Source organism: Lynx rufus, unplaced genomic scaffold, assembly GCF_022079265.1.
Source record: "Lynx rufus isolate CCGP_SWC_20201006 ecotype Redwood Valley unplaced genomic scaffold, mLynRuf1.p SCAF_2, whole genome shotgun sequence".
Taxonomy (NCBI): Eukaryota; Metazoa; Chordata; class Mammalia; order Carnivora; family Felidae; genus Lynx; species Lynx rufus.
In genome coordinates, this window is record NW_025814834.1 from 119,794,273 (window position 1) to 119,810,788 (window position 16,516).

The following is a 16,516-nucleotide window of genomic DNA, read 5'->3' on the forward strand; positions in this document are numbered from 1 at the left end:
GGCGGCGGGGCCCGGCCGCGGCGACAGGGGGCGGGGCTTGCGGTGGGAGGAGGCGGCTGAGGCGGAAGGACACACGAGGCTGCTTCTCTGCACAGCCGAGAAAGTTTCAGCCAAACTTCGGGCGGCGGCTGAGGCGGCGGCTCAGGAGCGGCAGCCTTGGGGTGCAGGGTGTGGAGGCATTTACGCCCGGGCTTCGGGGCACAGCGCGAGGCCGTGAGGCGCAGAAGCAGGAGGAGGAGGGGAGAGAGAGTGGGGGGGACCCTTGGTGGGGACCCCCTCCCCATGTGGATCTGCGCAGGCGGCGGCGGCGGCGGAGGAGGCGACCGAGAAGATGCCCGCCCTGCTCCCCGCTCCCCTGTGGGCGCTGCTGGCGCTCTGGTTGTGCCGCGCGGCCCCCGCGCGTGGTGAGTATCGGGCCGAGGGGCGCTGTCCTTTGCGCCGGGGCCCGCGCACCGCCGGCCCAGCTCGGCCGGCCACCTGGGGCGACCATTCCATCCGCCTCCACCTCCCCCACCCCGCCCTCCTGCGTCCTCCTCTCTGCGAGAAGGCCGGGTTCCTAGCGGGGCCGCTCGGTTCCCGAAAGTTTGGACCCCGTCAGGGCCCTCCTCCCCCGCGCTCCCCGCCGCCTCCGACACCCCCGCGGCCCCAACACACGCCTCCTCGGCTGAAGGGGGGCCGGGCCGCGAGCCTCAGAAACTCGCTTTCCCAAGCGGTCGTGTACGGAGACTTGGGCTGCGTTGCCCTTCTGGTTCCGCGTTTCCTGGGGTCGAGCGAGAGCTGAGGGCCGGCTGCCCGAGACGAACCCTCGCCGGCCGCGGACCGCATATGGGCTGAGCGAAGGAATGCCAGATTCCGGCGTGGAGGGAGCGGGGGCAGGGCCTCCGAGCCCAACGGCTTGCACCTTCACGGCCAGACCTCGCTCTGCCCAAGGGAGGCACGCAGGACGGGTGGGCGGCTTTGGGGTGGATGGGGACAGGGCTTCGTGGCGTGCCTGGGTTCGGACACTCGGAATCCGTGGTCCCGAGGAACCCGCGGTGTTTTGCTCGAGCCTTTGAAAGGTGGAGGCAGGAGCAGTAGAGAAACTGGTGTGGCTGCATGAGCCACATGATTTAAAAATCTCGACTGCTGTTATTCTTTCCGAGGCGCTGAGCTCGGGCGCTGTTTCAGAGTCTGTGTCCAGCCCCAGGAATGTGGTGTGACGATCACCAACTCCTCCAACCTGGCAGCGGCGTTTGCTGCTCTTTTGGCATTGTTGGGGGTGGGGCAGGGGCGGGTGAGGAAAAGTGGATACGTTAATTCAAAGTGCTTCCTCGGAAAGCGTCTTTATGGTTGGATATTCGCAACAGTCTTTCTGAACACGGTTGGACCGAGGACGTCGAATCACGTCTTATCCATCCCACCCACAGTCTCAGACTCCGAATTTCTTCAGGCTGTTTAATGGAAAGAGCTTGGGTTTTGGAGCCCAGCTCTGTAATCCTGGGTTCAAATCCCGCTCTGCTGTGTGAACTCACCAATGAAACTGGGAATGAAATTACCCAGCTAATAGGATTAATTAAGAGAATGCATATTCAACCAGTGGCAGTCAAAAGGTATTCAAAAAGTCCTTTCGGGGCAGGGCTGTGTTTTACTTTTTATGAACCCTGCTTCCAGTGGGATGGCAGCTTGGTGCATGTTTGTGAAACTCATAGGGACCTCTTCTTTTCCTAGCCTAATCTTAAGGAAGATTTTACGTTTACCAAAACAAAAACAAAAACAAAACCCCCAAAATAACAAAAAAAAACCCAAAACATGAACATGAACAATGTCTTTTTGCAAAGAAAAGGTTAAGAAGATGATGAAAAATTTGCTCTTTGTTCATTGTTAACAGGTAGTTGACAGGCCAATCACAGATGTTTGAAAGAGAACAAGGTTATTTATCCAAGTACTGGATTGTTCAGCACGAACCAGATCCTGCTTGGAAAGCTCAAATTCCATACACCTCCATGTCCCTAAGAATTTCAGAAGTGGACCAGGAGGCTATGTGATGATGAACCAAAATTGTTGTTTTAGAAGCATTTAACAAAACAGGATAGTATTCTTGCCTTTCCTTTTTTTTTTTTTTTTGAGCGAAAGCTTTACTGTAAGTGTAGATTTAGGGTAAAAAGGAGTGTAAACGATGGGCTACTCTGAGGATTACAAGCCTTGTTTTCTACCATTGACTTGCGTTAGCAAATAACTTCATCTTCATGATCTGTAGTCTCCTCACCTATGAAAAGAGCCAAATAATCCCCTTTAGAGAGTTGGAGGGAATAGTAAATATGATTGCAAACAGATTTGCAAAATTAAGCGTTAGGTGATAAGACTGATGTCAAAAATAGAATTACTCTGACACATAGGGCTTCTCTCATTCTAGGAACTCAGTCCATAGAATGATACCCTCTTTTATACTTCTGTACTGATGAGGTATTGCTATTACCAGCTAGCTTTTAGGTGGACAAGGTGAGTGTTAAGTCAGTAAGTTCAAGGGACTAAATATGGATATTTTGATTTTCAGATGGGTGTTCTTCAGATGCTAAACTACTGTAATAAATGAGATTATAAAACCTGTTTTTGGGTGCAAATTTTAAATCTTTTCAGAGTCTGGCAGTGAAGGTTTCTTGAGTCTCCATCTATTATCATGGCATTTTTTTGTCATGTCAATTATAACACTCTTCCAAATTTTTGAGTGTTCCTGTATTTGGGATTGTGGCCAATTGTTAATTTAAATGTCACTGAGTTCCTAAGGCGAGAAGCTGTCAACCCATCTGTCTGCTTGTTTAAACAGCTATCCAAGACCACCTCTTGCTCCTTTTCTTTTGCTTTGCAGTGGGAAGTGATTCCCTGGTTTTGGTGCCTGCTAGATAATTTCTTAGCTGAATTCTCTTTAATAAAAATCACAAAGAGCAGTTTTGTTTCAGATGAAAACGAAGTTTCTTTTTCTTTTTCTTTCTTCTTGTTCTTTCTATATTATTATTCTTTGGTGGGGGGGAGGGGAAAGGAGAGTGATGGTTTCTTATCTTTCTTTTCTTTTTCCTGATGTTTTGATTTTTAAAAATACTTACCCGCATCTCCTTGGCATCCCTCTGCGCTATTCCCATTCTGCTGTCTATTCTGTAGGCTTCCTGTGGTACAGAGAAGTAACTTTTGGTTTACCTGAATTGTATTTGCTGACTTCAGGACTTTTAGAAAAATGTTTAAATTCGGTGGGATATGCTTGGATGCTTCAGAGCAGCTTTACAATACATTTTAAAAATATCACGCCCACAGAAATTCTATTTTGCCCACAAAATTTGCATCAATCTAGTTCCCACTCTGCTGCCATTCCTAGTGGCTTTCCTCCTTCCCCTGTCCACTGTGATAGAAGAAGGAACTCCAAATCCTGGCTCCACATCAAGATCACCTGGGGGGACTTTTATTGTCAACACCCAGGGATTATGATACAGTAGGTCTGAGAATCTGTAGTTTTCCAGGTTGATAGTAACTTGTTGGAAACACTGATGGTTTATTATTCTGCTTTCAAGTGTGTGTTTGTGTGGTGTGTGTGGGGGGGGGTCTTCCCTTCTTATTTTTAATAATTTCCAGAATTAATCTAACCTTAGTTATTCCAGTGTTTAATCCTCTGTCAAAGATTTTTAAAATTGCCAGCATAAGAGCTATAGAGTATAATACCATTTCTTCTTGTTCATCTGGACACAGTGGGTCCCCATTGTCCCTTTAGAAGGGCTTTATATATTTGAATGATATAGTATAAATCCTCTATCCAACCGTTTTCTTCTCTGTTGTCTTTTATTCCTCAAGCTTCATTCATACATATATAATTTTGGACCCCCTTTATTTGCCCTTAGTGGTTTTAGAGTAAAACATTCTAAGCCATGACTTTAATGAAAATATAATAGGAGATTTTACATTATCCTTATGTTGTGTTTCCACTCATTTAAGTGCGTCCTTTCTTGACATTTCTATCTGGATGCCAAAACTTGAACCTTTCATTTCCTCTCACTTTTTTCTAATTATCCTCCTCTCTTCTTCCCTTTCTCTGCAAATGACTTGAAACCAAAAGGTCTTATTTTCTTCTACTCTTCCTTTTTTATTGGTCTGCTGTACGAATGATATGTTGGAAAGATCAGTAGAGTAGGAGCCAGAAGACCAGCATTCTCCTCCAGGTCTGTATTTAATTAGTCTTATAATCTTGTGGGTGGGATTTTGGTCCTCCATTTGCCCAGGTATATTGTCCATAGTCACCGAGCCATTACAGAGTTGAGAGTAGAATTTCTCTCTTCGGGTCCTCAGTCTGGTGCCTCCTCCACTCTCCGCACCATTTTTGTCTTTTGTACAAATGAGCTTACATACACGAAAACACTTAGAACATTCTCAAGTGCTTCTGGTAAATGTGTACATCTTGAGGAAGAGAATTGTGTTTTTTCATTTATGCATTTTTTCTAAACTTGGCATCTAACTTTCTGTACTTCGTATTTAATAGACACTCAATAAATATTCAATTGGACAATTGCTTTTAGTCATTTTAGTCATTTTCTTATTCTGGACTACCATGGTACTCCAAGACAGTTGTTTTTTTTTTAATAGTATTTGCAAAGGTCATTGCTTACCTTACATTTGGGGCAACACCAAATTTTCCCCTTTCCCAGATGTTTTATTTAAACTTGCTATTTTGAATTTGTGTGTGTGTGTGTGTGCGCACGTGTGTGTGGTTTCTTCTCTCTTTGATCACTTCTGCAAATCATTAAAAAAATTTTTTTTAATGTTTATTTTTGAGAGAGAGAGAGAGAGAGAGACATACAGTGTGAGCAGGGGAGGGGCAGAGAGAGAGGGAGACACAGAATCTGAAACAGGTTCCAGGCTCTGAGCTGTCAGCACAGAACCCAATGTGGGGCTCGAACCCACGAACCATGAGATCATGATCTGGGCCAAGTCAGACTCATAACCAACTGAGCCACCCAGGCGCCCCTCATTCTTTTTTTTTTTTTTTTTTGATGTTTATTTATTTTTGCGAGAGAGAGTGCGAGCAGGGGAGGGGCAGAGAGAGAGGGAGACACAGAATCCGAAGCAGGCTCCAGGCTCTGAGCTGTCAGCCCTGAGCCCAATGCAGGGCTCAAACTCACAAACTGTGAGATCGTGACCTAAGCCGAAGTTCGGTACTTAACCGACTGAGCCACCCAGGTGCCCCTGATCACTTCTGCAAATCATAAAGGTCACTTTGACTTTGGAATTTAACCTCAAAGGCGCTGACATCCACCCCCTGCCTCTTACTTGAGCTTCTTCTACTGTTTCCTGTATTACTATATTACTAAACTAGCAATTCTATTATTTTGTTCAGAGTTGCCATATTTTATTGTAATTTTGGTCATTTGGGGGATTATTGGAATAGTGTTTTTAAAATTAGAGTTAACTAAGTTTATGTTTTGATGTTTTTTTTGAGATTTTTCATTATGAGCTGGATATTGCAAACTTCTATTGCAAACTTTATATTTAGTAAAGTTGTTTTTTTTTTACCCCATCAAGAGTGTTCCCTAAAAACCACTACAACCAACAAAAACTCTAAAGGTGAGAAATGACAAATAAAACCTTGAGAGAACTGTATAGTGTGTGAGCTACTTCTGCAACATACTTGCTCCTTGAGGGCAGGCACTATGTCACACATCCCTCCATAAAACTTGTCTGGCATATGTCCGATGTGCAGAGTCAGCCAAGCAGCAGGTCAGCTTTGTCACAGCACCTGTAATTCCTGCTCTGTCCTCCCAACCTTTGGGGTATTTTGGAGGAGAGGCCAAAGGTGAGTCAGGGGTGTGTGTTACGCTCTTTTCTCCTTTGAAGAGAAAAGATCAGTTGAAAGCTGACCCCACCTACAGACTTTTATACTGTCTCTTTTTATTAGTTAATGGGTAGCTGAAATTTTCCTCTTTGTTGACTTATATGTTGGCAGAAACTTTAAAATTTACCTAGTCCTTCTATCCTTTCCATGCTGGATGTGCTCCTCTTACAACATCCTGGTCAATAGGTAGCTTACCTTTTTTGTGCTTGGACAACTCTTATGGTAGCTCCCTGCCTCTGCAGGCAGCTTAGTTCATCTCTGGACAACTCTGAGTTTTAGAAAGATCTTCTTATATACAGTTGTAGTCTGTCTCCTTGAGAATTGTGCCCATTGGCATCTTCTCAGGCATTTGCCTTATAAAGTTTTAAGCCCTGTGTAAGTGACAGGGATCCAAAAGGGGTACCTTTTACTGAACGGATGCCTACTCTGCCATTAAAGGAGTTAGACCTAGTGAGGAGCATGGAGATGATTCCATCTGGGGTGTTTTCCTGGATATTCTGATTCAGTGGGTCTGAAATAGTATCTGGGAATTTGTATATTGAAGAAATAGCCACTTATTTCTTTTTTTTAATTTTAAAAATGGTTATTTAGTTTTGAGAGTGGAGAGAGAGAGAGCAGGAGAGGGGCAGAGCCCAGTTAATTTTTATATTAGGGAAGTTTGGAATCATTGCAGAGTGAATCTGGGGAAAGTAAGGGTGTTTTGGGTTAGCATTTGTTTGTTTGTTTGTTGTTCTTTGATAGTACTAGAGATAGGTTGCTTTGCCTGGGTCTTGTGGTCATTTTTTCCCCTTGAGAAGAGTTTGATTCTTGGTCACTAGGGAAGCTGCTCTGTATCCCTATAAGACTAATAAAGTGATTTGTTTTATCTTAAAAAAATAATCTACAAACTATTCAGAATATCAGGGCTGGTGTATGTGTGCTGTGTGTGACTTTGGTGGAAGCCTCCTTATCCCTTCATCAGAATGTTACAAAGATGCCAGGATACATAGGTGTTCCACTGTCTTTTTGGTGTCCGCTAAGGAATTCTGTTCTAGTCCTTGTGAATGACACTGCCTTTTAGTATGTCTGCTTTGTTAACCCATGAACATATAACTTGTGTCAGGGATTCCCCTCAGATGTGTTAGTGCAAAAAGATACATGAAAGTCACTCATTTCAGGCAGTCCTGCCTTTGGGCTGTCTGGGCTCTGCAGCAAGTGGAATATGGAAGGGAGAATAAAGGAGGAATCAAGGGTCTTTTTTTAAATAAAAATTTTTAGGTTTATTTATTTATTTTTTTGAGAGAGAAAGTGTGAGCTTAAGAGGGGGAAGGGTAGAGAGGGGAGAGGAAGGATCCCAAGCAGTGGGATGTGGGGCTCGAACTCATGAACTGTGAGATTGTGACCTGAACTGAAATCAAGAGTTGGACACTTAACCGACTGGGTCACCCAGGTGCCCCAGGAATCAAGGGTCTCTTGAGCAGAACAGAGCATTCTGCAAGAAGGGGCCTGGGAGTGTTCCTCTGACAAGGACTTGATGTTGCTGTCCCTTATAGGAACTAGAAAGTGGCTTCAGATCTGAAAGGATAGGCTCCTGGCCTCTGGATGGGACAAACCTGTAGTGTTATTTGTAGTGGTAGGAGGTTTGCTATAGATCTGTTCTTTCTGTCGTCTCCTTTTTGAGGCAGATACCAGCTGTGTGGCAGAAAATACACTCTGATCTTACAGAAAAGAGCAAAACCAAGAAGGGGAGGGAGGGGGATGATAAAAGCCATAGCTTGGAGTGATAATTACTGTACTAATTTATTTATATGTGTAAGTATATAAGTTTCTACATAAAACTCTGGTAGGATCTCTAGTTATTGGCTCTAAGGTTTATTATCTTTGTAGCTCTGCTGTCTTAGTGGTGTGTTAGAGAGGATTGTGGTGTCTTGTCATCCTTAATTTGTGTATTTCATCATGTGGCAGACAGTACAGGGTATTCTGCTCTTGTAGATGTGTGGGAATCATTGACCAAGTCAAAGATAGGGCCCTGCCCCCAAGGAGCTGACATCATCATGGAGATAAGACAGATGAGCACACAATTAGGAATATGAAATACAAGTCATTTAGTCACTTATCTACAGTCTCTGAAAGCAGTTTCCTGCAGTCAGAGTGACTAAGAGCTATAGGGTCTGGGGGAGTAAACTTCAGGTCTACTAGGGAATAGTGACCCCCAGCTCACTCCGACTGGGCTTGTCTGCTATTCTCCCCTTTCTCTTTTGCAATTTAGAAGTATCTAAACTTAACTTGGGGGAAAAGATAAAGACCCCTTTGTCTGGTATGGGTCTAAATGTAAGTTTGGCACATGTTATGGTATCTGTTGTGTCTATCACTGGGTTTGTGGCAGAGAGAGAGGGCTGTTTTCTTAGTCCTTGATGAGAAGCCCGATCTAGGACAAGTTAAGGTGGAAATATCTTCTTTGGAGGACCTAGTTCTCAGTGGCAGTAGCTGAAGGAACTTCTTGTCACAGCCAGGCAATGACTGAGGTACGGTATGGACACACCCAGCGCTGCTGCCTCAGGTGGCATTGATTAATCATACTAACATCTCCCTCACCCTCTGTGCTTGTCTTGGCAAAACCCTGTTCTACCAGCTCCTCAAAGTTTGTGTTTTATTAGATACGATTGAACAAAGTCTTGGGGGTCATTTTACTGTCCCTTGCCACCCTTGAACTGCAGGCTAGTTATCTTCGTCCAGCTCTGGTGTTCTTGGTCTTTGATCATTCAGTGAGGGGCCTGGGTCTTTCTTCCCATTGGACTGAAGCACCTTCCCAGAGACCTGCCTGAGGCAGTTTCTGGTCTTCAAGTCACTTCCTTTCAGAATATTGGCAGCTGGGTAGTGACTCTGGTTCTTTGAATACATCAGCCAGACATCATGCCAAGATGGACTCATTGCTTCACAAAGACACGTTGGGTCTATGGGTGTTGCAGAACCTGTTTCTGGGTTAAGAGTAACTCCCCCACCCTTCTATATATTTAATCATATGAAGAAAGCTTGTGTGTATTTTGTGAGGTAAGGAAAACATGACGATAATATTTTGATTGGAGTCAGATATTGCCTCCTTAATAATATGTTGTCTTTTAACAAATAGCATCACTTTAAACTACAATTTTGCTTGCTGAATGAAGTATTGCACAAGAAGCTGTGGTTACATTCTAAAGTATAGTAGCTTGTTCAGAAGCAGGTGCATTTAAAATGGTTGTTGTTTGCTTCTTTTTCATCTCTTTTTATTCTCATCTGTCTTTTGTGAGGAGATTCTGGGAAGCTTTTTTAAGCCTTGAAGATTAAATAGTCTATTTTAACTAGACCCTAAGAAGGAGAGGTTGCTATGCTGACATATTTATCCAACATTCAAATAAGAATAATCGAATAGTGTTTACTCACTAATGTCTTTTGTTAAGTTTCTGAATATAAATAGTCAGAAAACTAGATAGTGCTAATGTGTTAATTCCTCTAAATTGAAATGTGGTAAGCTGCAAAGAAACTGCCATTTAATTCTCTGCTTTCACATGCCTTGGTCCATCCAGAAAGTGTTGAGACTCGTTGAAGTTTGAGGATGTGTATATTTTGATTATTATTTTTAATGTCTTTCTTTGCTCTGAACATGCCTTTATTTATTTGCTAGATCTTTTTTAATTGGAAATGTTAAGGACATTTACTTTATTGCAACATTTAAAACACTTTCTAATCTTTATGAGGATTATTAGAGGAAAAACATATCTTGTGAATCATGCAAGTCCTTGGTAGTATGTTACTATTTAAAGTAAGTGACAATATTTCAGGACTCCTGTGACATATACTTCCTAAGAGATTTAAAGAAAATGGTTGTAACTAAAAACAAGCATTGTAATATTTTAAGGTAGGTTTACAAAGTAACAGAGTTATTCTTCGTGTTTACACATAATTAACTCGTATTTATACTTTGTTGATTTTCTCTGGCACCTTTACAAGGTTTTTTTAATTAAAAAAATTAAAAAAATTTTTTTTAAATCTTTATTTATTTTTGAGGAAAAGACGAGGGTGAGCAGGGGAGAAGCAGATAGAGAGGGATACACAGAATCCAAAGCAGGCTCCAGGCCCTGAACTGTCAGCACAGAGCCCAACGCGGGGCTTGAACCCACAAACCGGAAGATCATGACCTGAGCCGAAGTTGGACCCTCAACTGACTGAGCCACCCAGGTGCCCCCTAATTAAAATTTTTAAAAATTGTTTACTTATTTTTGAGAGAGAGAGAGAGAGCCCGAGTGTGAGTGGGGGAGGGGCAGAGAGCGAGGGAGATACAGAATCCGAAGCAGGCTCCAGGTTCTGAGCTGTCAGCACGGAGCCCGACGCGGGGCTGGGATTCATGAATTGGATCGTGACCTGAGCCAAAGTCGGACGCTTAACTGACCGAGCCACCCAGGTGCCCCTACAGGATTTTTTTTGGAGGGGGAGGTTATTTAAAAAGTAATTACATTTAAAAGTAGTTAAGGACATTGAAAAATCTAGAAAACTATGAGAAAAATATTCATAATCATACTATTAATATTTTAGTGTACTCTTGGTTTCTTTTTTCTACCCTTAGTTTTATTTATTTATTTATTTATTTATTTATTTATTTATTTATTTATAAAAAATGTTTATTTTTGACAGGGGTGGGGGGAAACAGGATCCGAAGCAGGCTCCATCTGACAGCAAAGAGCCTGATGCGGGGTTCAAACTCATGAACTGTGAGATCATGTCTTGAGCCAAAGTCGGACACTTAACTGACTGAGCCACCCAGACACCCCACTACCTTTAGTTTTAAAAAGTTATTGATTAATGATGTATATGCACAGTTTTCTGTACTGCCTTTCTTTGATGGTTATAAATGTTTTTCATATTTTCAAGCATTTTCCATAAATTGATGTTTTTTGGTTAAATAATATTCTTGTTAATGGGGTTACTAGTTTTGACCATTTTTTGATTGGATATTTAGTTGATTCCACTTTTTTTTCTATATAAATGATGCTGATCACCTTCATACATAAAAAAAATTCCTCATTAGGATTTTTCCCCATTAAACTAGATTTGCAGAAGAAAAATTACTGCATCAAAGAGGGTAATTTTTTAAAATTGGGAAACAATTTAAAAATAAAAAGGAAAGCATAAGAGAAAATTAAAATCTCCAATAAGTCTATCACTTCCAACCAAAACCCACAGTTAATATTTTGATAGATTCTAGACAGTTTTTTTCTGTTATTGCAGTTGGCATTTTAGCATATGTATAGTTTTATCATTTGCTTCTGCACTACTTAAGATATTGTGAACATTTTCCTATATGTAAATGTTCTTTAAGAATATTAAAGGGTGTATACTGTTCTATCTTAAGGATCTGTTATATATAATTTAAACTGAAACCAATTCTCAGTTGCCAACTTTCATAATTGTGAATAATGCTATAATGAACATTCGTACATTTAAATCTTGGTAGGAATATTTATTTTGTTAACATAAGCTCTCAGAAGTCAGTATTTTGTATCAGAGTATGGACTTTCCTGTGACTTTGATACACACTGCCAAATTCCTTTCCACATAGTTTGACCAAGTTGTATTTCCATTGGCAGAATATGAAACTGTGTTCCCACCTGTGTTCAACCCTAGTTTTTATTTTGAAAACTCTTAACCAATTTGATAAGTGGTAAAGGCTACCTCATCTTAACTTGCCTCCCTGATTATACAGTGATACTGAGTGGTTTTTCATATGGTTGGTGGCCACTTCTTATTTACTTATTTTGATAAATTGTGTCTTTTACCCCTCAAGGTATTCGTTTTTTGGTTACTGATTTGAAAAAGCTGTTTATATTAAGTGTATTAGTCCTTTGTCTTAAATGTGTTGCAACATGCATGGACAGGTTAAACTGCATAATATCAAATTGCTACCAATATTGATTTCAAAAATTGTTTATCTGATAGGTTTTCAATCCTTTGATTTGCAATGAGCTTCATCAATTTTCTTTTTAACTGGTAATTTTAATTTTAATTTTAATCTTGTAATTTTCTTGTTAACTGGTATTGTCTATAGCTACTTTAAAATTCTAATCTGACTGTATCATAAAACAAAAAGCTGTCAGTTGTATGTGCTCAGGAAATGCACATATAACATTTTATAAAAATATACTGGAGGGAAACTGTATATTCTGGAACTAAATATGTGATTTTGGTGGGTTGAGGGTAAGCTGCTTATGTCCTGTTTTCCTGGACATCCAAGATCTTTGAAGTATGTAACATCCCTGAAAGGCAGGACTAATGCACTACTAAATCTGACATTTTGACCTAATTGATAATTGTACTGTGGTTTAGCCAGTCAGTTTGGTCAGACAACAGGATGACTAAGATTCCCTCCCCTCTCTCCTCACCAAATTGATTAGTTGTGGGACAGAACTGACTCAATCAACTTGTTGTTTTGGCACCCTGTGGACACCACCTGTTTCTTCCATTTCTCCCTCCAGCCTCCCACTGCCCTAGTGCAGTGCTGTGTGCACAGTGGGTAGGAGATCAATGTTGTTGCTGAAGAATGTTGCAATAAAGAAGAGTAGACTGCTTTTTTTTTCAAGCTTGTATGTTCTTAAGGTACCCTGCTGCTTTTGACATTAAGAGCTCCAGCTGAACTGTTGTATGTGGAAGCCCTGCAGGTCTTAAGTGTTTGATTCAGGGTAATTTCAGGCAATATGAATGCTTTCTTAAGTATCATTGGAATTTACTGGGCTGGTTGTTTGCCAGCTATTACCATATTTAGCAGGAAGAGACCTGGGGAACAAGGACATTTCTGACCAACCAAAGAAGGAAACCTCTCTGAAGAGGATTGTGACTATTTTTTAGGTGTGGTTAAGAGAATGCCAGTTAGAGAGATTCCGGTTTGTGTCCAGTTGTCTTTGTTTCTATGCCCCATCCACAAAATTAATTTATGGGTGGGAAAAGAGATTTGATAGTGAAGCTCTTTCTCACCCTGAAGTCTAATACTGTTTCTGGGAGGAAATTAGAGAATTCTTACACCTAGACTGTGCATTGAGAGGCTTAATTAACAGGTGAAGCTGCTGATTAAAAACAGGTTGAGGGGTATTTATTTTCATCTTTCTTTTTGAAGGCTTACTTATTTTCTGCTTTGTCATGGTCTGAATTTATTTTGGCCTAGTCCTTTTCTCCATCCTACTTTTGGAACTGCCAGCCTTCCCTCTATGGCTTAAAATTTCTCTGCCTGTTTTTCCATTTTAAAGATGAAGATACTATTTGGAAGGATCATTCAATATAACTGACATACAACTTATTTTCATAAAGTAAAACAACCCCGATGTTTACATAGCAATGTAGAGTTTACAGAGCCTTCTTATAATTGTCTCGTTTATTCTTCATAAAACCTTAGTGGAAACTGAGCCTCAGAGGGGTTATTTGGCTTGTATACCATTGTTTAACCCTAGATAATAAGTGACAGGGCTGGGGATATAAACTTGTGGTTTGACTTTTTAAACTTCAGCTTTTTTTAAAAAAAAAAAAAAAACATTTTGTTGAATTCTTACTATGTGTCTCATTCTGCTAGGGCTTTACGTATATTTCCTCACTTAATTTACATGGCTATCCTTTAGGGTAGACAGTATTTAACTGTTTTACAGACAAGGAAATTGGAACTGAGATTCACAGCTTTGGATGATGGGGTGAATAATGTGGTTAATGAAGAATGGAGACAGAATTCAAGCATCTGCAGTCAACGATGGAGCTTTATGTACGTTCATAAAATTACGCCTACAACAACCCTACAAGATGGGGAATAGGTTAAGTGGGGAAACTGAGGGATATACTAAAGGTGCATTTTTTTTTAGAATTTTGTTTTATTTACATGCCATATACATTTTCTTTCTTAAAAAAATTTTTTTTTATATTCATTTATTTTTGAGAGAGAGCACAAGCCAGGGAGGGGTAGAGAGAAAGAGAGACAGAATCCCAAGCAGGCTCCGCACTGTCAGTGCAGAGCCCGATTATAGGTCTTGAACTCATGAACTGTGAGATCATGGCCTGAGTTGAGATCAAGAGTCAGGTGCTTTACTGACTGTGCCACCCAGGTGCCCCTAAAGATGCATATTTTTATGATATGTATAACTAAAAATTCATAAGACTGGCAGTTCTTTGTTTTTTTTTAATTTTTTTATGTTTGTTTATTTTTGATAGAGAGAGAGAGAGAGAGAGAGTGAATGAGAGAGTGCAAGCGGGGGGTGGGGGGCAGAGAGAGAGGGAGACACTGAATCCAAAGCAGGCACCAGGCTCCGAGCTGTCAGCACAGAGCCCGACACAGGGCTCGAACTCACAGATTGCGAGATCATGACCTGAGCCAAAATCAGACGCTTAACCAACTGAGCCACCCAGGCACCCCTGGCAGTTTTTTGAATTGTAGAGGTCAGCTATTAGGAATTTTTTTATCTTCTAATAAACAAGAAATGGATGGACATTAATGGCCCTTGACTTCCTTTAGTTCATTTCTGTCACCAGGAGAAACAAAATGAATTTGGGCTGAGAGGAGGGGAGTTGCCATTAAGGATGAGTCTTTAAGCCAAAATGGGCCACAGCTATGAGATCTTCAGAGGGCTGCCCTTAGCAATGACCTGACTCCTGAGGGCTCTGCTTGGGGACATTCCTGCCTGTGTTTATGGAGACTTCTCTTTGAGAGGGAGTTATTGGCTTATGGGGAGAGAAGATGGGGATACTTTTTAGTCTGGCTCTGAACATACTAGCTCTGTGTCTTTGGGCAAGTTTCTTAAGCACTCTGTGCCTCATATTCGTTAGTAATAAAAGGATTATAACAGCATGTAATTGTTAGGGTTATTATGAGAATTAAATAAGTGTATAATGTGATAATAATTCATAGTGCAGTGCCTGGCACATACTAAGAGTGAGGTAAATAGCGTTATTTTATGTTGCAGTATGGACTTTTTGTTGCTTTCACTTTAATCAAAAGTGGATGAGTGATTCGGACCTTTGGTGAGAAACAGGAGCTTCATCTTTGCAGCAAGTACATTGTTCACTGCTTTTCAGTGACTGTATACATATTTAGGGGTCTTGTCTTTGAGTTTGTTCCCTTAATGGTGTGTACTTCCAATTTGGAGGAATTTTGTCTATTACACAAATTGCACCGATAGGTGTTAACTCATTTCCGTATTATTTATTAACCAGACATTTGTGGTTGGATGTTATGCATACTACAAAAACTCTGATTTTTTGAAGTGTATCTTTAAGGATAATATCAGATCCATTTCAGTTGTTCCCCAATTTCATATGATATGACAAACATCATCATGTGCCATTCGGTGTCACCATGTGGAATACTAGTCTAAAGCCAAAATATTCAATGTTTTAATTAGCCTTATAGCACTTCATGGACTATCTCTGTTAGACATTTTGAAATAATAAAAATATCCTATGGTCTGTTAATACGTCTTTAGGGGCTCCTGGAGATTTGGGAATTTAAGGTGGGTGATTACCCATTTAGTCCATCCTTGTTTTACAGATGAGGAAACTAAAGCCCAAAGAAGTGACTGGTGGGGACCCAGCACTAGGTGAAGGTTGGGCCAGAACCCAAGTGCTTGTTTTCTGGCCACGTGATCTTTCCTCAAATGATCTATCAGTACATCAACTGGCTTTTTCTTTTCTTTTTTTTTTTTTTGAGATCTGAAGAAGGAAACAGAGAAGGAGTGGAAAAGTGGGGGAGAAATGTAGCCATATTGGAAATGTCAGTGACAGTAGAGGAAATATTTGCCTGTGAGCCCCCTGCCTGTCCCTTTGGACTTCTCTGTAGTGGTTAAGACAAGCCAGTGGGGCAGTAGCATTAGTGATTCAGAATTGGATAAGCCAGGACTGGTGGAGTTACTTTCTCAGAAAACCGTTTTGTATTTTAACATTTGTTTCCCATGACAGTTTGCTTATTCTCAAGTTTTGGCAGCCTTGAGCAAATGGTTGTCAGGTTTTTGTTTTGTTTTAAGACAAAACTCCACTTCTTATTTTGCTGATTTAGTAAACTGTCTTCTACCTACCACTCCCTTCTGCTCCCTCTATAATTATTTCTAAGACTTTGTTTTTCAGTTGTGGGAATACTATGAAAGGTTTTCTTTTATAGTCTGAGATATTTATAATTATGTGTAAGCACACTGTTTACAGAAAATGTAAGTGGTGCATATGGTAACTCAAATACTCTTAAAACACTTAAAGTATTTTCCAATATTTAAATCTTTCCAAAAAAGCAGCTGAAACCACTTACAGTAAAAGAGAGGAGGTATACACTATGGATAGCAGCATTTGAATGTAATTAATACAGATAAAAGTGAATGTCACTTTGGAGGAACTGGGGATATTTCATGAAAGTTGACCAAGGCATGCCTCCTTAGTAATAGAGTGAACCATACTGACAAAAATCTCTGTCCTTATGGAGCTTATATGCAGCAACAATAGCCATCATATACTGAGGGTTTATTATGCGACAGATGCTTGACAGTACTTAGTAAAAGTACTTTACCTGTTTCCTTTGGTCCTTACAGTAGGTGTTTTGATTCCTGTTTACTGAAAGGTTAAGGGATGGTCATCTAGGTCAATCAGCTAATCATCGGTATATGCCAACAATTGGTACTCCTCTTGTCCAGCTCCAGAGCT

General features: G+C 40.9%; 1 protein-coding gene across 2 annotated transcripts in view; it reads left to right on the forward strand.

The window, feature by feature from the left end:
• The first annotated feature begins 110 nt into the window (after positions 1–110).
• NOTCH2 (notch receptor 2) overlaps positions 111–16,516 on the forward strand; it is a 162,588-nt gene continuing 146,182 nt past the window's right edge. Inside the window, exon 1 of one of the 2 annotated variants that reach the window (XM_047086030.1) lies at positions 111–404. In XM_047086030.1, coding sequence (XP_046941986.1) covers positions 332–404 — 73 coding nt within the window. In that variant the 5' untranslated portion in view covers positions 111–331. Of the gene's footprint in view, positions 405–12,090; positions 13,605–16,516 lie in introns of those variants that run through there. The other variant, XM_047086031.1, reaches the window with a different exon arrangement.